Genomic DNA, 25,181 nt, shown 5'->3' on the forward strand with positions numbered 1-25,181 from the left:
GCTTTATTACATGTGCCTTTCAAATTCAATTTTTAACATTTGTGATTTATCTTATAATATATATGATATTCGAGCGAGCTCGAGTAGAAGTATATTTTTAGAATATTTTTAATTATCAAGAGCATGCTAATAAATCATTTCATTTACTACTAAATATGTACCATGATTTATCCATTTGAATTATGACCCCAATGCATCAAATAATGAGAAGAGTTCTTTAGCACGAATAAACTCCATTAAGCCGATGGAAGTCTGTCAGTCACATTATAGGAATAGCGGACTAAAGTGTAAAAAAATGAACGTAAGGTGGCAAAACATCCCAAATCTTCAACAAATGCAATTCGAATTGCAAAAATCGAAATTACTGATTTGTGTAATTTGACAAATGGGAATATCTTGCTTGTGTTCAACTCTCTGTAGATTTCCAGTAGATTATCCACAGTGGTTGGTCAGCCAAACCCATGGCTATGGCTGCTTATTCAGTGCTCGCAAACCACTACAAGCAGTTGCCACAAGTACTGTCCTTGTCGATGTTTCTCAGGAAGGACGGAAATACGTTACTGCTACGGAGTTGCGGAAGCCAATAACTGCGGCGATACTGGCGGCAGCTGCAGCATGTGCTGTGATTGTAGCGGTGAATGGGGCGGAGGCGTTGGCGGTGCCGGCGCAGATTGAAACGCAACAGGAGGTACTTGGTGAGACATTTTCGAATGTACCGCAAACGTTATCCGGCGATTGTGTTGATGGTCAGAAGAATTGCAAGAAGGCGAGGATTCAAAGACCTAAGTCAAGGCAAGCAGAGACTTGCACGGTCAAATGTGTCAATACTTGTATTCGTGGTGGCAGTGGATCTCCTGGTGAAGGTCCTCTTAACGTAAGAAGGTATGATTTGTATGTAAATTTGACTACCAAGCCTTTGTTGAAACTGTTCCTTTTGATTGCCTGTGGATTCAAACAAACATATTACTTAAATAGGGAGGGGATTACAAGGTGAGGGATAAAAGTTCACGTAGTCAACCAATCGAGTTACTAAGAACTGTTCTCTGTATATCTGTCTAATTTTCGGAGGAGATAGATTTTGCCTTTTTGTATTTGTTGGAAGATGAACTTAGTTCAGCTGAGAAAGACTAAAGAGGACCAGAGTTCTGTCCAGAAAATTTGGAAATGTGAAAATATCTCCGTTTCAAGTACACTTGAGCAATGCCCCTTATATAAAAAAAGTTAACCACGGATTCAATTAGTTCGAACAACTAATCTATCATCTCACCTAATCTTATATTTACAACTTTAATCGGGAATCTTTTCTCTTCCTTGAATTCTCTAACTTGAAAGAGCTTCATGTCTAAACTCCCCAATCTTAAAGAAGGTAGTCTTATTATCCTAGTGACGCGAATGATGAATCTCTTTTAGGTTAGGAAATCCGAGAACTACAAGTTTCTTTAAGAGGATAAATAGCAATGGTGGATACAGACTACACAAGATTGAAATTCTCTTTGCTGCTAGTATTTTCTTAGTTCCATATTCAAGATAGACCTGTCAATTCTAACATTTTTTATTCCACCAAAGAGTTGTTCCATGATGGTGTAGAAGAGCATGTTAGAGCAAAAATAAAAGTTTGTGAAAGGGCGAAGCCAATGTCACTCGGACCTTGTATATTTATAGGTGCATTATGTAGAGTGCCGACTCATTTAGTACATATCATGCTCCTATTGTTTATGAGATACCATTCCAAAATAAGCTACCAAATTTAGGTTAAACTAATTTGCTAGCTATCTTATGTAACCTGGATATATTTCTCCGATCTGAGTTGGAATATATGGATCATATGTTTCATAATTTGCCAGAAATGCACGTTGGCATCAAATCATAATTCTTTCTTTCGGGCTTGATAGGATGGAAAAAACAAAATCAGAATATTGAAAATCAAATGGACAACCTTCTAATATTTTTTTAATGTGGCATTTTGTAGTTGCAACCTTCTAAATATAGAGTTATAACCTAAATTCTGAACACCTTTTCTTACAAAACCTGTTTGCAAGCATTCGTTGTTTACCGTAGGAAGGATTGTAGCATAAAGCCTGCTCGAACAACTAACAATTAGCTCCGCAGTCGCCAGTCAGGTTGACAGAAACTGAGACATAATGAGGGTAAGGAAGGTAAGAAAGGGAGGGAGAAATCAGTTATACTTCAATCTTAGTGCATGTGGTCTTTAGAGACCATTTATATACTGGTAGATTTGAATGTAGAGAAGTGTCAAGTTAAAAGCTTCAAACAAGCATGAAATTAGCTTGTTAGGTAGAAGAATGTACACAGCCATTTCATTAAAAAAACTTGGGGAGGATAATGTACATTAGATACATTCTAAACTAAGCTGCAGGAAATCCTGAGACTGATATTCTGATAAAACTAGATACAAAGCATGAGCTACTCTTGGTTTGAAAAGGGTAAGGATGTGAAGCTATTTCTAGCATTTGTTTCATGTCTGACATTATTTCGCTTATATACCAATCAACTCTCTTAGTTATACTTATGTCTTTGTTGACTATTGGTGAAGCGTGTCTGCTATAGAAGGATAAAAAGATATCAAGTACTCATATCTGAACAGATATGATGCATCTTTAAAATTGGAACTGAAGTTATATGATAGGGGCAGTTTGACTAATAATATGTCATCTAACTTCTTCTGGTCGATTATTTTAATCTTCTGGAGTTCCTTTTTCTTTTGTCCCTCCTTGATAATGATTGAAAATGCTTGCAGGAAAACATAAGCAGGTAAGTGAAAAGCTAATTAGATGCCTACTTCCATGGTATATAGTATTTCTAGTTTGCTTCCTCCAACCTGTGACCTGCCCCCTATACTATGAAAATTTTAGAACAAAAGAAGAGAAAATGAGAAGCAAATAGGAAAGGGAAAATGAACATGTCATAAGAGATACCTTTCTGTAGAATTAATTGAATGCCGATAGGATGTAAGATATATTGACAAAGAGATATTGTTGAGTAAGTCATTTTAAGAGGTTTGATTTTACTTCTTTTGTCTACAGGCCTTTGGTGGTGTTTAAGCAAGGGTTTCGCAGTCGCCAATACTGGTAATTGCTTTTCCTTCAAACTCATAGTCTTTATATTTCAGTTTCTTAAGCCTCCATAAGTACATAATATTTGTTCTACGCAATTGTGCAACTAATCACTTGCCAAATTCTTGTTAAATATGCAATACTGAACGAGTAACCGTATGTGGCAAGTTTGTAAAGAAGACATCATGTTGTTGTTGTTACGGAAGATGGAAAGTTTTAAAAATAGCTGTGCTCTTCATTAAATGCTGGTCTTAAGTGTTGCTAAACCGTCAATGTTACATAAACACAATTCATACAAGTTTTGCCTGGACTGCTAAAAGCCAGTCCACCTTTATTTATCATATCGTTCTTACCAAAAGGGTAATGAACTTATCTTTCATCTAATTTCCAATACATAGTGAAAATCATATATCTTCTACACCTTTACTACATTGGAAGGTATAATCGGTAAACATGGTAAGTAACTATAGAAGTTGTTCAGTTAGAGATGAATATATAATTGGAGAGAAGAAAAATGAAACCAAGGAGAGAAATGGAGAAAATGGCGTACATCGGTATTCCTTCCTGCCTCTTCAACTTTTAAGACTTAAGTTTACTTCTCTACCTTTTGATCTTGCTAAAGTAAAAGTTTAGGAAGCATTGCATTGTTTGTAAAATAAATGAATTGTAGTTTCATTCTTTCCTTCTTGAGACATAATCCCTATAAGTAATTAAATATGTTTTTCTAACGGCTTAAGTTTTTAGATAAGATGATCACGAACTCTAAAACAATATCTAAGCATGCATGAAGTCCTTGGTCCAAATATGTCGCTCGAAAAAAGGCCCAATTTCATGAGAAGCAATCCCAACAGACCCTGCCTTAACCTGTCTCTCGAACAGTCAGCCCTCACCAGGCTGCTTGCATTGCTAAATGCAGGAGCATATTTCCACGTGTTTGGGCATGAGAACGAATCAAACCCACACGTGAGGAGGTATGATGGGATAGAATATAATTACGTAATTTAAAGTATGTTCTGTATGACAACTTGAATATAACACATTACGAAAGTGAAATGCTTGGTACTTACCATTGCAGCCTAAATTTTTTATAAATGTTGAAATTGAGCTACATTTGGAATCTTTCTATTGTAGGAGCAAACAATGTGATGAAAGCTGCATCAATTACTGCAAACTAGGATATATCATTGTGTAATATCCATCAGAAATAACTTAATGTTTCAGTTTGAAAATTTCACTGCATAGATCTAGTGAGGAACATGATTACCCGCCATATAATGTTTTCTGAATGACTGAAATATTTGTTAATGAAAACTGACTTGTGTTTTTGTTTCTTTTTAATGTTTCTTCTTGCAGTTTGGTGGAATGCTCTGATATATGTAATTTGATGAAAGATGGTGAAGATGGACCGTAGGATGTACATTTACTAATCTTAATTTTAGGTTAAATTCTTTCTCTGAGCCTACAAAATTCCCTGGTGCTCCTTTCGTATAATTAAAGCTTTGATTGGGTTGTATATTATCTATCCAGAAAATTTGACAGGCTTTATGTATGTATATACACCTACTTTTTCTTCCACCTTCCCAATATTATTTAGGATATCTTGTATTCTAAAGTGAGAAATGCGAATTGGAAATTAAAATACCACATCTTATTTCGTGGTAGTGCAGAAAGTTAGGAATGAAAAATGAAGAATTATTTAAATGCAAAGGGGTTTCTTTGTGAAAGTAGTAAGGACGATCAAGGTGTGACCTAGTAGTCAATGAAGTTGAGAATTTTTAAGTCTCAAGTTTAATATTCAGTGGAGACAAAAAAAATACTATGTGATTCTTTTCATATGTACTAGTTGGACAGAGTCATTTGAAAACTATTGTTGGTGGATAGTGGTAGGGTTTGAGGTATTCCATGACATTAATCGTGGTCTACGTAATTCTTTTCATATGTATTAGATATGCAAAAATTGATTCGGACACTATAATCATAAAATGATCCCTTTTTCTGGGGTTAATCTTCCTTGGAGGATATTCTGTTACTTGTATGTTTAATAGGTACTCTGTTTTTACTGAAAAAATAAAACTCATTGATTATTAATTATTTTATTTGTTCATCTAACCGATGTGGATAATTTATAGGGAAATGGTCAAAGATGCCTTAAGCTACGTTAAATAAAAAAAAAAGTTTAGTATTTATGGTTTGGTTCAAAAATATTTTTATTGTTAATATTTTTAATTTAAAAATATCTTTATTATTATTTAATGAAAAAATGTTCATTTTTCAAATAAGTATAGGACTTCTTTGACTTTTAGAAAAAAAATTGTCTGAATTTGTTCATTTGAAATTTGGGTTATTATTTCTATTAATATTTTTTAAAATTAATAAATGTTTATCCTACTTCGATTTTAAAGAAATAAAAATAAAATATTTCTTATTTCATCATAGCTATCTTTTACCGTTTTATAAATAAATGATGGATATACTTGATCTTATATAGTATATGTTTATCCGTCAAAAGCATACATAAAGTCATTCTATTTTAATTGATGAAATGAGATTAAAAAGAAAAAATTATTTCTTACGTTTTTATTTGTTTAAACGATTTTAAAAGAAAGAAAATAAAAATAAGATTCTTTAATAATATTTTAATTAGGAACAAGATGTGCTTAAAAAATTAATATATCTTTTCGGAAAGCGTATTTGTGATAATTAATCGAACCTTAATATAAATATAAATATCAAATAAAAAATTATAACTACTATTCAAATAACCGTTACTTGATATTATCTCAAATTTACAACACATATCTTTTAAAAATTAAATGGATAGTATATGAACTAGATCACTTTAACAATTGTCAAATCGAAATTACAATTTTTAGAAATAATTTTTTTATTCTTTAAAGTTCTTGATATGAGATCAGTCATAATAATGGAATCGGTTGAGTTGATATGCACTAAATTGAATTTAGTTTTATCCAATAAATGGTTCATGGAAATTTCAAGTCAAGAATTTAACTTGGTTAATATTTCGGATGTATTTACGTGACATTACGTACCAAAACTCTTTTAAACCTATTTAAAAATAACAAATAAGATAATCAACATCAAAATATAACTAAAAAATAACTTAATTTTCTTTATAGACTTTTATTTTGGACAATTATGTCTAATAAAAAATTAATTTTTTTTTTTAGATCTGAATTTCATCTGTATCATCTTCATATATGAGGTTCATTATTATATAAATAAGTTACAAATTTTGCTTATATTTATTTTTAACCTTAAATCATATAACTTCACTTTATTGAAGGTCTATATCATTTATGTTTATTTATTTCAATACTAAATTAAATTTGTAATACTGAAAATAGGAATACTATTGTTATTATATATGTTTGTAAGGATTAATTCAAAGTTAATATGATGTAGTCATATAATTGCAATACAATCTATTGGATGTTATTATAAAAAAATTTATTTATTAATATAAAGATTTGTATAGCTAAATATAAATAAAAAAAATTTATGTTTTTATACAAATTTATCTATTTTTACTTTTTATTTTTATTTTATCACAAACTTCAATATTTGTCTAAACAACAAAATAAAATCATAACATGTACTATGATCAAACAAAATTAGGCCTAAGCAAAGACTTTACTATCCTCCTCCTTAAGCCACCCCATTAGAGGTAATGGTGTAACCCCAAGTACAAATGCAAGTATGCAACCATTCCTAACAAAATTTATTAATGCCTTTAATGAAATGAAATACATTCTCTAAGTTTCGAAATTTTTGATTTATATAAATACTTTTCGAAGTCATTGAAAGTAATCATAAAAAAACATTCTCTAGCTAGATATTCATAACAATGACAACATTTATGAGTAGTCTGAAAATTAAGTAATATTTGTCTAAACAAATTTAGAAACAAAATACTCCATTCATCTACCTTTAGTTGTTGTAATCATTTTTTGAAAATCAATTTGACTAACTTAAAGTTAAATTTTTTATAATAATGAAAACCACAATATTGAAATAAAGTGAGTATAAGTTTTTTTTAAAATAGTGTTGAGAATATCCTTAAATTTTAATACAAATTATTAATTTTGAGCCTGCTTGGGCTCAGCTTAAAAGCTGGTCAAACTGACTTAAAAGCTGGTTTTTGACTTATTTAACTGTTTGGCAATACTCAAAATAGCTTATTTTAAGTTAAAAAAAACTTATTTTAAGCCAAAAGTTAAAAACTGGGATAGGGGTGCTTTTTTTTTTTTAGCTTATAAGCTGTTTTAAGTTGACCACATTTTTATGTTTTTTCCCTTAATATTTTTATACAATCTTCAAATTACTCATATAACCCTAACATCTCTTTCTTCTATTTTTCCCTTTTCACGTTTGGCATAACAACTTCAGCACTTTTATCCAAACGCATAACTGCTTATTTTAAAAATAAGTTTCAGCACTTTGAAAAGTACTTTTTAAAGCTGCTTTTATTAAGCCCATCCAAACGGGCCCAAATTATCTCGATATTAATAACCTTAAGAATATATGTCTATTTGACTAACTAAATTTAAATTTACTCCGACGTACAACATGATATAGTAAGTGATGTCAAATTTGTGTAAGAATATGTTGCTCTTAAAAGAAAAGTCGAGAAATTTGATTTTAAAAAAATCCCTTAATGAGAATTTGAATAGTATTTTACTCAAGTAAAGAGATATTTACAGAACTGTTGATAATATAACCCTCGAGTTTAGACGATGGTCCAAATTAAAATTTTAAAAGTCAGTTACCCATTTTATAGTGTTTCACCTACCGAAGCCCAACCAACAAAAAGAAAAGACAAATAAGTACAGCTCAAATGCTTAGAGACAAAATCTATTGATCCCAAATCAAAATCAAAAATGGCGAATCATAGATTTCAATTCCTAAAATGGTGGCGAAAATTGACAAGAAGAGAGTGGACTATTGCAGCAGCTTCATTGGCTATTCTAGTTTTTACACTTTCCTTCATCTCTCACTCCAATAATTCAGCGATTCCTGCTAACGATTTGATGATACCCTTTACCCCTTTAAGCAATGCCCAACAAAAATCTGCCTGTAAATTTCTCTTCCACATTTTGTTTTGTGGACTTCAATTTGTTATTTTTAATTTATTTTTTTTAGTGTAATTGGGTATGTGAGCAGTTCAAATTGGATGGTGAAGGTGCAGATTATATGTTTTGTGAATTTATTTGCAGTTTGTTTAGATGGAAGCTTACCTGGGTATCATTTACAGAAGGGTTTTGGATCTGGGTCTGACAAATGGGTTCTTCACATTGAGGTTAGCTTCTATCTCTTATTAACTGAGTTGATCAATTGTTAAAATGTGTTTTCTTGCTTCAAAAACTTTTCTTTAGATCCGAGGTCTATCGGAAATTGTTGCTCTACTTTGTAATGAGTTAACAAAGTCATTTTCTTTTTTGGTAAAGCAAAAAGTGATTAACTATTGGAAATGATGTGCAAAGTTTTTTTTTTGTTAACAGAAATGTCACTTTACTATTGCTATATCAGACCAAATATTCTCTTAGCAGTAAAATGTATTTCCAGTAACAATTTAATGATGTGACACAATGTTTGAAGCCAAAAGATTAAAAAACGTAAAACCCATCATTTCAACCGATATAGGACTATTCAACTCATGAATTCGACCCGTCTTACTTGGAAAAAGTTATAGAGTGTTTGAAAAAAGATGGTGTGTGCTCTAAAGACTGTTCATGTTTATGAAAAATTGGTCATAATGTTGCTAACAGTCATATAGATCTGGTGATACAAAGTGGTCTATTGTTGATGACTTTTCCTTATCTTAAAATGATGTTATTCTCAAAGATGGGAACTTTTATGCTGTTGATAATACTGGGAGGGGGTGCATGTTAAATTGGGTGATTTGTCATTGCCTGAGTTAATAGTTGTTGCTCATTTTGTGTTTGTAAGAGCTAAAATGTTTCTTGTGAAGTCTTGTGAGAACTTGTTGATGGTTGACAAGTATCTGAGTATTGGTTTTGAACATGATCTTGGATACAATGATGATGTTGAATTTCATGAGGAATTTGAGCTTGATTGTTGGGATAAAGGGAACCGTATACTCTTCAGAAAACAGTGTTTTTGTGGTTTTTGTACAGATAAAAGAAGGTTAAGGCAGTCGGTTCATGGTTTAGTAGTCCTATGGAGTATGGACCTATATTGGTTAAAATGGTTGGATTTATGTTCTATTTTTGCTTCTAATATTGTGTGGCACATAACTTCATCATGTTGGTCGCTAAAATAGAACATATGTCTTGTAATTCTTAAATTCCTTAATAGAGTGGTAATACACTTCAACATAGCACCTGAATAGGTAGAGGTATTGGGTTCGAGTCATATCATTCCCACAAACAAAAAACATTCTCATGAAAAAAGAAAAATCCAGTCATAAGTTAAGGGACATGTTCTCTATCTTTTGTTCTGTTGACATTAGTTAAGGCCAAAGTAGTAGCCATGCACACAACATTAGCCTGCAGATGTGATACGTCAATATTCTAGTTTGCTCTTTCCCTTTTCTTGTTGACTATGTTTTTGTGTTAATCTTGCATTGCAGGGTGGAGGCTGGTGTAACTCAGTAGAAACATGTTCTTTTCGGCAGACAACAAAGTTGGGCTCCTCGAGGTTCATGGAGCATGAAGTTCAGTTTTTTGGGATTTTGAGCTCTGACCCATCACAAAATCCGGGTAAGCAACTCTAATGGTGATTTAAATATTACTCTCTTGATATTTATCGAAAAGGAAAACGAATTGACTCCTTCAGTTCAGTTATTAGATCTTGTTAGCTCCATGAGCAATTAGCATAGCCTAGCTGATTTTTATTGTAGCAAGCTCTACCATTTTTAATCCCTTGAGGATCTGTTAGCATCTTCTTGATGCCTTCATTGAAACCTCAAAAAGAAAAAAAGACTTGACTCCTTGATATATTGTGTTCAGTGATTTTTATTATTATACTCTTGCTACAAATTTTCATTATGCTTATAATTGTGTTATCTTAAAGTTTAAATCCTCCAGCAGTTTTATTTACCAAACGAAGACATCAAGTTTGTAAGTACACATTGATAGCTCATCATTTTATATTTTTCTGTTGCCAATGAATTAAACATCTACAAAAGTTCATGTTTTCCAAGAGGAATAATAGGAACTTACTTGAACACATTTCCTTTTTGGCTGTTAATCCACATAGTTTTTCTTTTCGTATTTGTTGATGAAACTAGTATCAGTTTTGACAAAAAGTAGGTACTAATAATTGACTTATTTTTGTTTTGAATGAAAATCTGCTTCGTTAAGGGATCTTATGCTCTTGTTTGGCCAATTTGACTTTATTCAGATTTCTTCGACTGGAACAAAGTCAAGATACGCTATTGCGATGGTGGATCCTTTTCTGGACACCCAGACAGTGAATTTAAAGTAAGTTCATGGAGCATTTATTAAAGACTATGAATGTTGTGTTTTTCCATGACATCCATCAAGAAGATGAGGGAAAGAAGGCAAAGAAAGCATTGAGTACCTTTGTTATCTATTGAATTATGGCAGAATGGAACAGAATTCTTCTTCAGAGGCCAGGTTATTTGGGAAGCAGTAATGGATGAACTCTTGTCAATAGGACTTTCTTATGCTAAAAAGGTATTCTTTTTCGCTTTGTCTCATTGAATTTTTGGGTTTTTCAATTCTCAGTTATATAAAACATTTTGCTCAGCCCCCACCTTAATTTTTTCAGTTAATTTAATTCGTTTGTTCTGTAGTATGTATTTTAAAAACTAACAGATACTCAATTAAAAAATTTACACCATTCTGAATTCATAGTTCTAATCAATATACTGTATCTTTCTAAAGTGCACTAAGAGGTGATCACTTCTTTTTCTTCTTTAGAAAAAGAGGTTGTTATTGCTTTAATTGGAATACTGGACCTGGTCACCTTGAAGTCCTAGACTTGCACCTTTTTATGCCTAACTTTGCAGGCACTTCTTTCGGGATGTTCCGCTGGAGGTCTGGCAACTCTCATACATTGCGATGACTTTCGAGAGATTTTACCCAAGGATGCCAATGTCAAGTGCCTTGTTGATGCAGGTTTTTTCCTTAATGAGTATGTCTCCTAGAACACTGTGCATATTAAAGTTCCAATTACTAATATATCTATTTCTTGATCTTGAACCTCAAACATGATTAGTATACCTGTTTTTGGAAGCAGGTATAATATCAAATCTGAAAAAAGATTTTTGGAATATAATCTACACATAGGAGAAATTATAGGAAGAAACTTGATGATATTAAACAATTCTTTAGTTATGCATTGTAAAACACAGCCAGGAAATCATGAAATGTTAGCTAATGAATGAGCTAATATGCCTGCAACTGAGAAGAATAAACAATAAGTACCAGTTTTACTTCTAAAAATTTGGTAAATAGACATGCACATAGTTTTAAGCTTTTAGATAGTACTCCCCAAGATAGCCAGGAAAGGGTGGAAGGTGAAATACTGAATGATACAATATGCTGACGACTGAAATTTTTTTTAATCGAAGGTGCAAACACTCATGCTAAAAACTTATTAATAGGTTAGGACTGGATTACCATAATAATCAGAATCTCGTACTGCAATAGTTGATAAAATTTCAATGAAGAAAATACATGACTCACTAGGGCAGGAAGAGACTATGGAACATCTTGGTGTGTTGATCATTTTGTCCAAAAGGGGCACCTTCTCCTTTAAATTAAAACTCTAACCAAATATTGAGGAAGAATCTTTTTGTCAAAAAGTTTGCATGAGAATTTGTAAGATGAGATTGACAGTTTCATTCCCAATAACGTAGAGGTGTACAGTTCTAAGAACTGTAAGGTTTCTTTGTGTGTTTAGTCCAAATTAGAATCAACCGTAAGTCTATTATTGCTTGCACTATTTCAGAAAGGACGTTGCTGGAAGTCCCACCATTGAGCGATTTTATCAAGATGTTGTTAACCTCCAGGTTTTTCCTTGTACTTCAGAAGCTACTTTTTTGTGTGTGTGCATGCTTTTGTTCCTTCTGTGTTTGTGATCAGTTGTCTCAACATATTTCTGGTCATACACCGATGTGATGAATGATCCTTCAGGTGTAATTAGATGTTGATGCAGAAATTATTGGTGTAAACGTATGAGGAAAAAACAATTCAACTTGGAAGGGAGTTGATGAGAGTTTCATTTTGTACTTGTTGCATATGGACCAATAGAAAAAATAATCATGGAATAGAAAAATAGAAGTGATACTTGTGCATATTACGGTGCAAATGGATATTGTTCTATCAGAATTTTGAGAGGTCTAAATGAGAGTCTGTAACTAAATTGTTTGTCCTACTAACTGTTTGTAATGTATATGATTAAGTTTTGTACATGGTACATTCTACTAAGAGTTATGAAGTTCCTAAGATTTATATAAAAAGGGGCAGCCCGGTGCATTAAGCTACTGTTATGCATGGGTCCGGGGAAGGACCGGATCATGTAATGAGTAAATATATCTTGAAATCTGATGCCACTCGATTTCTTCTTCTGAACCAAATATGAATCTTAGACAGGGAAAAGACTGGGAAACATTTTATAAGTGATGCAATTATTTAAGGTTTTACTTCTTTGAGGAAAGGGGAAGAAGGTGTTTACGATCATCAATTGTACAAGCATCACAAGAACACATGAATGTGAATGCTGATGTAGTTTTCTTCTTATTGGTTCTCTGTAGATGTGATAGAACAATGTTTCTGCTGTATTTCCTGCTTGATCAACAAAATGTTGTTAATAATTAGTGGTATAATTTCTTAAGTGCTGCTTGAACAAATTACGATGTTTAAAAATTATCTACGTATGCACCTGGTTTTTTTATTGCAATTTCCAACTATTATTGTTATCACTATTTATTCGTGTTCCCTGTTTCTTGATTGCATTTGTTCTGATTTCTGACTCAAACCTGATTGCAATTTGATCATTCTCAGGGTGTGGCAAAAAGTTTAAAGAAGGATTGCACGTCAAGATTGGAACCCTACAAGGTGCCCTTTTTTCGTTTATATTTGAGATACTAACATAGTTTCTTCTTTTGCCATTCACCTTTTCACCATTGTGACTTTATGTTGGCTTCATCCTCAGTGTTTTTTCCCTCAAGAATTTATAAGCAACATAAAGACCCCTGTTTTCCTTGTTCAACCAGGATATGATTTTTGGCAAGTAAGTTTTCGTCCCATGCTGTTTCAGCTTCTAGTTAATAATTTTCTTTCTAAATGCTCTACTAACTTACTGTTTATACTTACAGATACAAAACATCTTGGTACCTCGTTCATCAGATCCACATCAAAGTTGGTTCAGATGCAAGCTAAATATTAACAACTGTAATTCCAAACAGCTTGAAGTCCTGCAAGGTGAATATTTGCATCTAAAAACAGCAATTGTAGATACCGCAGCCAGGCTTTTCATTTGAGGAGTCCAGGTATTAGGATACTTGCATGCTTGCTATGTTGTCACCTTATGAAATTATTCATTATCTACAGATTTCCGAAATTCTTTGCTCAAAACGCTCGATGGATTTCACAAAAATCCAGAAGGGGGCATGTTCATAAATTCTTGCTTTATACATTGCCAAACATGGGTGACTGAGACATGGCATTCTCCTCGTTCTCCAAAAATCAATAACAAAGTAAGTTTTTCCCTTTATATTCTATCTATGGTCTGAAGGTGGTTCTAATTTTATCAGCATAGCTTTTAGTAAGTTACATATAATGTTATTAGATAAAATCAGACCCCATGTTCACCATGCGCCTAAGAGTTAGAGATAGCAAGATGGATAAGCGGTTGGTAGATGCAAAAGTAATAACTAACTGTTCGCATATGTGATCCATCCTTTTTACCCATTCACCAACAGTGAAAACATAATGGTTTGTGAAAACTGAAATCTTTAGAAACCAAAGTAACAGACGCTCGAAAAGTTAATAAACATCTAACTTAATGCGCAGTTTGACCTACAAGCTTAAGTTAGATCTTTCTAGAGGTCAACTGTGCTAATATTTTACTCCAGATGTAACCATAAACAGTGGGATTTTCACATAATAGTTTTCTTCAAAGCCTTCTTGGGGAATTATCTTAGGTTTGTACTTTGACATAAAGAACATTTTATTAGGATCACGCTGAATATGTTATTGTTGTTGTTGGGCTAGAATAATTTAATTCTAATTTCTCTTCAACATCTCATCATGCTAGTTCATTTCGGGATTGCTTTGTACCATATAGTAGAATAGGAGAAGCTTACACCAAATTTTTCTTCAGACTGTATCAATATCTTCTCCAGTGTTTTCTCCGTTTTTGAGACCAGATATATGTTATATCAAGAAACCATCTCTAAGAAGATGTAGCTAATCTACTTTCTTGCTTTCATTAATAGCATGTTGTGGTACCATTGACTCTAATATTAAGGAGAGCTATTACTCAAGACTAGTCATGTCACATTCCTAAAGCTCATGGTTGAGAGTTATTCCTCTTGAAAGAAAAATAGCATACAAGCAGATATCTAAAACCCAATGCAGTAGATGTCTGCCTTCTCTAATTTTTTTCGCAGTTTGGGAATATCTTTGAGCTTGAGTTGTTGAACTCAATACTAGCTGAGAAATGGGAAGAATATCTCTCAATTAAGCTTCTGGCTTTCATTCATTAGAAATGAAAAAATCTTTCCAAAGCTCAATATATACACACATGTCCTCATTAACTTCACTCACTGTAACTGGTGATTGTTCTCCGAATCATTGAGCAGACAATTGCAGAGGCTGTAGGAGACTGGTATTTCAACCGAGAAGAGGCAAAACATATTGATTGTCCATTTCCATGCAATCCTACTTGCTATCACATGAATTTTACTCAAGGATGACAGGCCGGTTGCTGCAAGTTTACTGATATCTTATCTAATGCTCTCATTTGACCATACTTTGTGGCACATTTTTATGCAAATATGAGAAACTATGATTCAGGCAGACAACAGCAAGGTATGCAGCCAGAGTATTCCTGTTCTTCTCTCCATATTGAGCAATCAAGCATTCTGGAATCAACGTTTAATAGTGAACCTCATCTGTCATAATTTTAGTCTGGAGTTTATCTGTAACCTTTTCAAGAACTTCATTTCTAACTTCAAACTTGCTGTTCCTTTAGCTTCTTTTTTGCCAGAGTTCCTTGTATATTTTTTTTCTTCAGATTATAGGTTTTTACACCCCTCTCTCTCTCTCTCTTTTTTCTGTATATATTCCCAGCATCAAACATTTCCAGAATTATTTGAGAGAGATCGATTTCGTATTTACTTAAATTCTGCAGAAATACAAGCAAGGTAATGTGAATTTTTTTTTATGTTTTTTATTATTCTTCATTTCTCCTTGTTTCTATATATTTGATGGAGTACACTAATCTGCTTGAGGTTAGTACTTAGTACCAAAGATCATTGTAAAACTGAAAAAGATTTGAAATGCACGTAGTGCATACACTAAATTAAAAATGCATGATATATTTTTATTCATATATTCTAATCAACTAACCATGATATATTTTACTTGCATTTTAACCATTTTTATGTGAAATCTATACACATATGTAACTTCAAACACCTTATATCTAAATTTGTTTTAAAGTAGATATATTAAAAAATTAAAAAATTGTGTAAAAGTTAAATAAGAGTATCCAAATAAGGTAGTGAAATTTTTACTCTATAATCTCAATCTAAGTTTTTAATTTTAATTTGTGGGTCAAAATAGACAAAAGGATTGGATCTCCCAAAACAGGAACGATTTTTTCTCTAAAAGTAATGTGTTTTTGCATCCTTTGATGGAATTTACACTACTAAAAAAATCAATATTTTCCTATTGAAATTTCTCATAAGAAAATGTTTGGTGGTTAGTTCGTATAGATGTTTTAATTGAATTAATGAGAAAAGAAAAAAATTTCAGAAGCTATTTTCCGTATTTCAAAAAGAATGTGTTTTCTACCCTGTGTTTTTCTAATGAGTTGGTTTGAGAGGACTGAAATGAAAAAAGCATATATAATAATACAAATTTTTCATTAATTTGTGATAGTAATTATGATATTGGTGTAGGTAAAAACTATGTCAAATTGTCAATGCCATGCCCTACTTTGAATATAAATTAAATACAAATATGGTGTGATTTTGTCTATATAATTATAAATTAAATGCTAAGACATCAAGTGCAAATATTTTAGGAGTTGATTTGATCTTCTAGAAAGTGGATGACAGATTTTGTTCTTCTAATCTTTAAACTTGAAGCTGCATTAACCAATTAAAAATTCTCTAAACACAAAATATGTATGGTCTGACTTTGGAATTTGGAATTTGCAATTTGCAATTTAACAAATCCAAAATAATCCAATTTGGATCCTTTTACCAAGAAATTGTATTTGATTTGATTCACTAATTTTGTATATAAACCAACCAAAAAAAAAGATGTTGAATAGGAGAAGATGGAATCTTTTTTATTTGGAGAATCTCAATGAGAGAATAAAACTTTTGTAGTTCATTGTGAAAATAAAATAAAATAATTGCAAGTACCTTTTAACTTTAATAATTGTTTTACATGTTGTTTCGTATCAATTGATAGTACTTAGTAGTGTGCATTTTGTGCAATTTATGCCAATAATTAAGCTCAAATGGTATGATTCAAATCTTAATTACTTTAAATCTGGCATTTCTTTTTTCTTTTTAAATTTTTATTCGGTATGGATTGAGAATGTTATTGTTAAGTTCAATCACTACGAGAAATAAAGATTTTTCTAAAGTAAACCAATAAAAAGAAGTTCATTTAGTTTCCGATCGAACCATCTTAACATGGGAAAATGTATGGTAGGAAACCTTTAAGTTTTTTCGTACGAAAATATTAGTATTTATTTTCTCACAAATTCAATTAAACTATATGATTACTGGACATTTCTCAAGGACAAATAATATTTTTTTAAAATAGTGAATCGAACTAAATATTTTTTACATGAAATACAAACATAATAAATTTTAAGTTATGAACTCGTAATTTCAATTTTCAAATGTTTGAGTTCACAAATTTCAACCACAAATTCAGTCAAATTTCCAACCATCCACCTGAAATTAGGGATCAATTAGGAAAATTTAAAAACAAAATAGTTTTATTTAAAAAAGGCAAAAAAAAAAAAGAATTATAAATAGGAAATTATAAAATGGATAATCGAACTAGTATTAATAAAATAAAATTTTAAGATATAATCAACTAATTGAATTATTAAAATTCTCTAAAAAGGAATATAATATAATTGTAATTTTGATAAAAGATTTTTTTTTCTTTAGATATTTTTATAGGTGAAATAACCATCACCATCACTCTGCTAGCATGTTAACCAGCACAGGTATTTTCAAGTGAATGATGTTGATAGTCAAAAAATAAATAAAAACCAACTCTTCTATATTATTTTCAGTGTTTGACTTTTTTTAAAGAAAAAAAAAACTTTATGGATATATAAGCTCACTAGATATAATTAGAGTTTGCCAAAACCACAAGTAACTCTGTACAATAAATTAATCTTAATTACTTTTCACGTAGCTGATTTTCCCCTCCATGTTCATGCATCTCGTGATTTTTCTTTATGGTTCGTTTATTTGAATTTTGATATAAGAATTTTAGTGTCTTGATTAATTTAAACTTCTTTTTTGGTTAAAAATTTCATAAGATTAATTTACACTTTTTAGTGATTTATTTTAGATTTTTTCCTATGATTAAAAGTTGTGTAAATAATTTTAGAGAATTTACTTTTTCAAATAATATTGAATTCGAATTTAATATTTAGAGAATTTATTTTTTCAGATAGTATTAAATTCGAATATAATATTTATTCCTATGTTACTCAATTATCTTACCAATAAAATATTAAATTATCGAATAACATTTGTAGTAATTTGCAAATTTCAGATTGTGGTCAAAATTTTAATAAAAAACTATTTACTAAATAATCGTTTAAAAAAAATTCATAAATTTTTCACGAGAAGGGTCCTATAAAAAATTTATTTCCACTATTCAAAATAATATATTTTATTAATAGTGAAGATAGATATTCATTCATCTCAACACACCACTCGACCATCATCCTATTTATATTATCATTAACCATCATCCATTTTTTTATTTTAAATATTGGCTAATTGGTAATTACATAAGCTTTTTGTCTGGTAGCTTCGGCCTTTGGGTCAACTACTTTTGATCAAACTAATCAGGATTTATTTATTCTTGACGAAAGTTTTGAGTTTCTACTTCTAGATATGGAATTGTATTGTCTATAGTAAAGTAATAAATATTTATTTATTTTTAATTAAAATTTTGAGTTTGAACTTTTAAATATGAAGTTGTTTTTATTAGTAAGTATTATATTTTTCAATATGGGACGTTTTCTATATGAATTTCAATTAATTAGATTTCAATACAAATATTAAAACATTAAAAAAATACTTTTACTTTTATTTATTTATCTCTTAGTTTTGTGCGAACAAGTCATCCTCCATAATCAGACATCTTGATCAGTTTAAGTAGTCCTAAATATGAAATTACCTTTGATGGGAAGGACTATCCTCGCTAATGTAAAACTCTTCGACATAAATTTAAATTTAATTAATTTTTTTCTTTTGAAAAGGTAAAACAAATTTGTAATATTCCAAAAAAAAAAGAGAGAGATATTCACATTAAATAAAATTGTTATTTTTAGTTCTTTTTTCTTAAAAGATGCCTATAAGGGAAAAATAGACCATTAATATAGAGGGAGTAACATGTCAGGTACTACTATTTATGTTTTTTTCTAGCTGGATCAATATGCACCTACTTTCTTAATATTTCATACGTCACAAACTATGACTTATATGGCTCTTTTATTTTATTTTCTCTTGCTATTAGTGGATTGGATTAACTAAAGAAAACGCGTAGGTTTATTGAAAATCAAGAGCTTAATTGACTATGTTTATCAAAAATCATGAGCTTAATTAATTTATTTTGGGACAATCATCATGAGATTAATTGACTATCTCCATTTTCAGCCAACAACTTTCCATCTAAGTAGTAATAGAGGATTAAGTAGTAATGAAAGTCTTCTTAAACTGGAGAATTCTAGTGGATCTTCAAATTTGAATTCCAACACCATTAACTCTAATGATCTTTCTAGACCTTTCAAAATAAATTTTAAAAATATATATATAAAAACAATGAATTGTCTTTTCGTATTTTATTTCAATTCTAACATTCCCAACATAATAACCAAATTGGTGATGACCAATTATTTTATTTATAAGAACATTGTTGGTTTAGTTTACACGTATCTTAATTATTTTGATCCGATCTACGGCCTCTTATTAGCATAGTCTAGGGTGAAGGGCATAGAAGTATAAGAGTTGTAAAATTATACAATTTTTTATTTTTTTACATGCATATAAATTTTGAGTTCTTTTGGGATGAATTTCTAACTTAGCCGTTGAGCAAAACTACTACTACAAATTTTTGTCCATAAAGCTTTCCACATTTAAGAAATAATCACTCAATATCATTTTTGTCTATGCTAATATTTGAACTCTAATCTCCAAAGGAGCGAAAGTCACACTTGTTCGAGAGGAATCAATTTAATTTTCTCTTGAATTTCCTTAAGATATATTTTTATATTTTGATTTTCATTAATGAAAAATGAATATAATTCTATCCCTACTGATCTCTCATGATTTTCATCCGCTTCATATTTCATTGATGATGACCTATATTGGGTAGGTTTTGGTCTACTAGGATGATTCATGATTAAACAATTAGCAAAAGTAAAGCAAGAAGCTGTTTGAAATGGAAGACAAAATCAGTAGTATAGTTCAAGCTTCCACCAACAATTACTAATTGTTTTATATTTTGAAATTTATATTACACACCCCACCCACCCCCACAGCTAAACAACATATGGATAATAAGAGTGGCAAAAGAATTCCACAAGCACTTCAAATTTATTTCAACCATTCCCTCTTGACAATTCAATTTGCTTTAAAGCATTATGCCATATACATAGTGATTCCTCCTGCAGATTCTTCTTGGATAAGTTATAATATGTTCACAAAAGTAAGTACAAGATTTGTATAATCTAAAACTAAGACCAAAAAGTATGGAGAAAAATAAACGAATTTTCGACCAATAAGATCGAGTCTATTTGAGGTATCAGGTTGTGTGATTGATACATCTAGGAATATATGTACAATGAGCACAATATTTTGTTACAAATATCCTAAAGATTTTTACTTTTGAAGGGAAAAAAGGGGCAACTTTATTGGCACCTTGACAATCCCCCTGAGCGACAAACATGTTAATGAGCAAAACTAGTTCTAAGTGTATTGTTTTGTGTGGATAATTATAGAAACAAAGGGTTGAATCTCAATGGATCGTTGCAGTTAGGCCGCTCTGTCACTTACAACATTCCAACAAAAAAGGCTTGCTTTATACAGTCGATTTACACGGATGATCTCCATATCCTACCTTCGAATGATATGATGATGATTGAGACATCATCATGGTACTTCCTACGATCTCCTTGTGGTATATCAAGCAACTCGTGGAAGTCCATGCCTGTGAAAATCGTAGGACAAAAGGCATTTAGTTCAATTTCTATGAGAAATCGTAGTATTTAGAATTCTCACAAGTTGAGATATATATTTACCAGCTTTCTTTGCAGCTCTAAATAACACTTCTTCAACAAGATGTTGCGCGGGATCTCCCTCGGGGAATATAGACATGAAAGTCTCAACTTCAGAGACTGCTTCTTCATTTGTGAAGTACTGATAAAGTCCATCAGATGATAAGATTAGAAATCTGTCTCTGAGGCCAAGTCTATGGTGGTATAATGATGGTATACAGTTGATATACGGTGCACTTCCAACGTAGTCTATTCTGAAGACACCTAGAAGTCCATTGTTCCATTTAGGCTGTAATATCACACAAACAGAAATAACATTAACACGAAAACTTGTTAAATTGTACAACGAGTCAAAAGAAATTCGATATTTTGAAGAGAATGCTCTACGCATTTCTTATGACACGAAAAGTGTAATGTTAACGTTGAGAATACCTGTTTAAGAAAGCCTGCACCAAAAGCTCGAGTAACGTTCAAAGAACCTTTCACTCTTCCATTTTTAATAGGAGACGTGTCAGTAGGATGCTCGCTTCTAATCCTGAGAACTTCCTGCAACAATTTCCCAGACAAGCATGAGTATTAGTCTATGAAACATCAAAATATCGAAATATTTGGACTAAAAGTGGTATGTACCTCTTTAACAGATGTGCTATGGTCAGTAGTGAGTTGACAAGAAGTAAGATTGTGTTTTCTGTCTGATACAACTCTGTAGAGTGTATCAATGCTATTTCGACTCCCCTCATTGATCGGTCCCAAGTTACCAATGGAACGATCGGGTTCAGGATTTTGAGCCAAAACTGCTCTGCTATCTCCAACATTCATCAAGTAAACATCATTGCCTTTCATCAACATCACTAAAACACATGATCCCATTAAGGCTAACTCGGGGTTTTCATTCACCATTGTGTCCGTTATCTCCAAATAGGATGCCTCAGCTCTCCTCAACGCCTCTGATAACGCATTCAACACGTCTAAATGATCAATCTTTGATTGATCAACTTCTTGATTTTGAACAATAACTGTGTCGTTGCACATGAGATTTTCGGAGGATTCTGATTTGTCAGTCCATAGCAATCCCTTGAGTTCTTTGAATACGTTCGAATAAAGATTTTTCAACAAAAACTCAGTAGCATCAGGTCCATTAAAACCATCATAAATCCCAACAAATACCCATCCATATTCCTCAGAAATCACTACATGTACTCTGTCTTCCCCTGCTTTCCCCTGAGCCCATTGCACGTTTCGACTTTGAAATGGTCCATTATTCTCATCATCTTCATACAAACGGTTTACACTAATCAAAGATCCAATATTCTTCTTCTCTGCCAAATTCATTGACAAAACTTTCTTTAAATTCCTAACTATATCCCATTTACTAGACTCAGGCTTGTACCTCTGTAGCTGCTGATCATACGGATTCTCCAACGGGCCAGAAGTAAAACTCCGCTCCATCGGGCCAGAGAGGAATCCCCTCTCGATTGGGCCGGAGCCCGAGTTAGAAACTCGGGGAATCGGGCCCGAACATATAGAGTGGATTGATCTCCGGGGAATTGGCTGAAGAGGAAAAGAAGAAAACCACTGAGAGCTCTCAAAAGCGGACGACTTCTCAATGTAAGTATTTGAAACGTCGACGAGGGCGGTGGATAGCGGCGTGGTAGAGGTGTTGGCGGAGATGGAAGCGCCGGAAATAGTACGAAAGGCGTTGGTTTGGCTGGTGCTGCTGCTGCTACTGGAGATAGTTGTAGTAGCGGAAGAAGAAGAATCTTCTAGAAAATGTTGATTCTTAGATGATGAATCATGCAATATATAACAAAATGAATGGCCTAATCCTTTATCAAAACTATCCATTAAGTCTACGCCAATATCATGGCGTCTTTTGGATATTTCTCCTGCAAAACAAAACTTCAATCTTCCAATACCGTTTCCCATTTTTCAAAGGATTGCAGTAACTAGTTGTTCATGATAGAACTTGAAAAACAGAAACAATAAATGTACGTAAACAATTTATTTTATGGGATTTGAAAGTGAATAGTAATTAGGAAGAGAATAAAGCTGCTGCCATGAGAGGAATTTGAAAGTTTATAATTGGTAGTGTGGGGTTTAAGCATTTGAAGTGGAAAAAGAAAAAGCATAGAGGAGTTGACTTTAGATAGAGAATGAAAAGGTACGAATATTACTTATCTCCGTCCCATTCTACGTAACAGGTCGTTTATTACTGTTAGGATTAGAGAGTGTTTATTGGATTGGTTTATTCACCAAAATCAAAATATAAGATAGGGTAGTTGAAAATATTTTTTTATAAGATATTTAAAATTGTTCATACTGAATATATAAATAGAACAAAGTATGTTTATTTGAGTTTCTTTTATCTGAATAAAATTAAAATCAAACTAATTACTATTGATAATCTAAAATGTAAAATTAAATTTTTTTAATTGATTTTTATCCAAACTATAAACATTCCTAAATAGTATATATTAAATATGATACTTTTTTTAATTCTTTACTTGATAGAATTTTCTAACTAAATACATGATAATACACTCAAGTCATTCAATTGTCGTGTATTTTTCTACCTTCCTCGTGAAAAACGTTAGCAGATGGTAATTTGACTAACTTATTCTAATTTATTACTTTTATTAGGTTGACTAAGGATAAAAGTGTAAATAAATAGCTATTCATTTTTTTAATTTTCTAAAATGAAAAATATTGTGAATCATTTATTTCTAATAAGGATGTCTTATATCAAGCATTTATAAACACAAAGAATACATAATAAACATGATTAAAGATAAAAGTGTTTTTAATATATTAAATTAAACCGTGATAAAATATATTCTAAAAATTACAAATATATTTTATTTAACATTAGTTTATACGCTCTACTGAATAATCTTCTATATAATTGAGAACGAAATATTTTTAAAATAACATTTTGGTTATAATTCTCAAGTTAAATAAATAATTAAATTATTTATGAATATCCCTTAGGAAAAAAGTACACTCTTATATTCGATGCTTCTTTGGGTGGAGAGTTCACTATTTTTGTTGCTTTCATTTTCATAAATGTTTTATTTAATTTTTATATGGTTTCATGGGGAAGGTGTAGGAGAAATTAAATGCGTTGACATTGATTTATTTATTTTTAGCATCGCTTTAATATTTTGGTGTGTTTTTTTTTTTAAATAGCTTAAGGCTAAGGTAAGCTAAAGCGTGTGGTGTTTGAATAAAATAGTCCTAATGGATTAAAAGTCAAAAGGGCCAACTTGAGAATATAAAAATAAAAAATGGGGCCAAATTAATTGAAAAGAAAAATATATTATATGCCAACTGGAAAATAATATTGGGTGCCACGTTTACAGGACACATTAATGCCAGCTGGCTAGCTTCTAAATTGGCTTTGTCGAATTTCAGTTATAGACTTTTTATTGCTTAACATAAATTTCCTATCTTTATCATCAACCTAATAATGCTGTTTTTTTTTTTTTATATATTCGGGATCTTACTAGCTTAGTTAGTTGAATATTAGATTTTTTATGTTTAATTCTTAATTTGGTTATTGTCTCTTCCTTTTTTTTGTCCTTATCCCTTATTTAATAACTTTTTTATATAGTTGTATTTTGTTCGTCTTATTTTATATATTATTTGATTGTATATCGAATGAAAAAAATATTTTATTCATCTTAATCTATGTGATATTTTTTTTTAATTTTAAAAGTTAAATGAGTATTTTCTTAATTATGATCTTTTCATAATATTATAAATTAATAATTATCGCAGCTTATAATAATTTTTACTTTGTTTGAATATGTAATTTTATACTTAATAAAATTTAAAAAATTCATATCTCAATTCATAGTTAAATTAAAATGCTTTGACTTTTGAAAGTAAAAAAAAAAGGTTACATAAATTAGAATTGGTAAATTTGTTTAATTTTTATGTATATTAGTGATATTGTAAAAAACATCACATTTACTATTAAAAATCGAATTGTTTTTTTTTTTTAAATAAACTCTTGAAAATAATTGAAGTTGTATTAGCACTTTTGGCTTCTTAATTATTGCTAAATCTCAATTTTAGTGTCTGTAATATTTCATTAAGCATATTCAACTTTTAATAGATTGAGATATGTAATCTTAATTTCTTTTCTCGTGAATATTCATTTGTCATAATTATCTACTTAAAAGCTATCAAAACATACATTTCATGTAATTGAAAATTAAATACTTCCCTATGTTACTATCTTTTCCCCACTATTTGCTTTTCACAAAATTTAACAACTTATAAATATAAGAGTAATTTTACTATAACCATTTTATGAGACCCGACTTGTAGTCATTTTCTTAAACAATAACCACTTTTTATAATTAATTTATTAAACTATAG

The 25,181-nt window shown here is 31.1% G+C and overlaps 3 protein-coding genes across 4 annotated transcripts; 2 read left to right on the plus strand and 1 right to left on the minus strand.

The window, feature by feature from the left end:
* The first annotated feature begins 164 nt into the window (after positions 1-164).
* On the plus strand, positions 165-4,649 carry LOC101248732 (uncharacterized). Of its 2 annotated transcripts, XM_004249616.5 has the most exons (4): positions 237-882; positions 3,045-3,089; positions 4,206-4,262; positions 4,428-4,649. In XM_004249616.5, the coding sequence occupies exons 1-4, from the start codon at positions 386-388 to the stop codon at positions 4,483-4,485; spliced, it is 657 nt and encodes a 218-aa protein (XP_004249664.1). In that variant the 5' UTR covers positions 237-385; the 3' UTR covers positions 4,486-4,649. The 2 variants fall into 2 exon arrangements, with proteins under 2 accessions (XP_004249665.1, XP_004249664.1); XM_004249617.5 differs by lacking the exon at positions 4,206-4,262 and having other exon boundaries at positions 165-882.
* A 3,191-nt stretch (positions 4,650-7,840) lies between these two features.
* LOC101255939 (pectin acetylesterase 5) lies at positions 7,841-15,485 on the plus strand. Its single transcript, XM_004249552.5, has 12 exons — positions 7,841-8,168; positions 8,309-8,391; positions 9,685-9,814; positions 10,458-10,537; positions 10,664-10,753; positions 11,089-11,213; positions 12,033-12,093; positions 13,088-13,141; positions 13,239-13,316; positions 13,402-13,507; positions 13,637-13,782; positions 14,890-15,485. The coding sequence occupies exons 1-12, from the start codon at positions 7,973-7,975 to the stop codon at positions 15,001-15,003; spliced, it is 1,263 nt and encodes a 420-aa protein (XP_004249600.1). The 5' UTR covers positions 7,841-7,972; the 3' UTR covers positions 15,004-15,485.
* Positions 15,486-20,284: 4,799 nt separating this feature from the next.
* Positions 20,285-22,989, minus strand: LOC101263176 (probable protein phosphatase 2C 4). The gene is made up of 4 exons (XM_004249789.4): positions 21,429-22,989; positions 21,231-21,344; positions 20,823-21,087; positions 20,285-20,731 (listed from the first exon to the last, which is right to left on the minus strand). Exons 1-4 carry the CDS (start codon positions 22,722-22,724, stop codon positions 20,616-20,618), a joined length of 1,791 nt encoding a protein of 596 aa, XP_004249837.1. The 5' UTR covers positions 22,725-22,989; the 3' UTR covers positions 20,285-20,615.
* Positions 22,990-25,181: the final 2,192 nt, after the last annotated feature.

The sequence above is a fragment of the Solanum lycopersicum genome, chromosome 10, assembly GCF_036512215.1.
Source record: "Solanum lycopersicum chromosome 10, SLM_r2.1".
Taxonomy (NCBI): Eukaryota; Viridiplantae; Streptophyta; class Magnoliopsida; order Solanales; family Solanaceae; genus Solanum; species Solanum lycopersicum.

Coding starts and splice junctions, on each gene's coding strand:
- LOC101248732 (XM_004249616.5), top strand. CDS start 386: ATGGGAATATCTTGCTTGTGTTCAACTCTCTGTAGATTTCCAGTAGAT. Junction 3,090..4,205: donor TTTCGCAGTCGCCAATACTG/GTAATTGCTTTT, acceptor TTTCTATTGTAG/GAGCAAACAATGTGATGAAA. Junction 4,263..4,427: donor AAACTAGGATATATCATTGT/GTAATATCCATC, acceptor TTCTTCTTGCAG/TTTGGTGGAATGCTCTGATA.
- LOC101255939 (XM_004249552.5), top strand. CDS start 7,973: ATGGCGAATCATAGATTTCAATTCCTAAAATGGTGGCGAAAATTGACA. Junction 9,815..10,457: donor TGACCCATCACAAAATCCGG/GTAAGCAACTCT, acceptor GACTTTATTCAG/ATTTCTTCGACTGGAACAAA. Junction 13,783..14,889: donor CTCCAAAAATCAATAACAAA/GTAAGTTTTTCC, acceptor ATCATTGAGCAG/ACAATTGCAGAGGCTGTAGG.
- LOC101263176 (XM_004249789.4), bottom strand. CDS start 22,724: ATGGGAAACGGTATTGGAAGATTGAAGTTTTGTTTTGCAGGAGAAATA. Junction 21,088..21,230: donor GTGCAGGCTTTCTTAAACAG/GTATTCTCAACG, acceptor GTGATATTACAG/CCTAAATGGAACAATGGACT. Junction 20,732..20,822: donor TAGAGCTGCAAAGAAAGCTG/GTAAATATATAT, acceptor CGATTTTCACAG/GCATGGACTTCCACGAGTTG.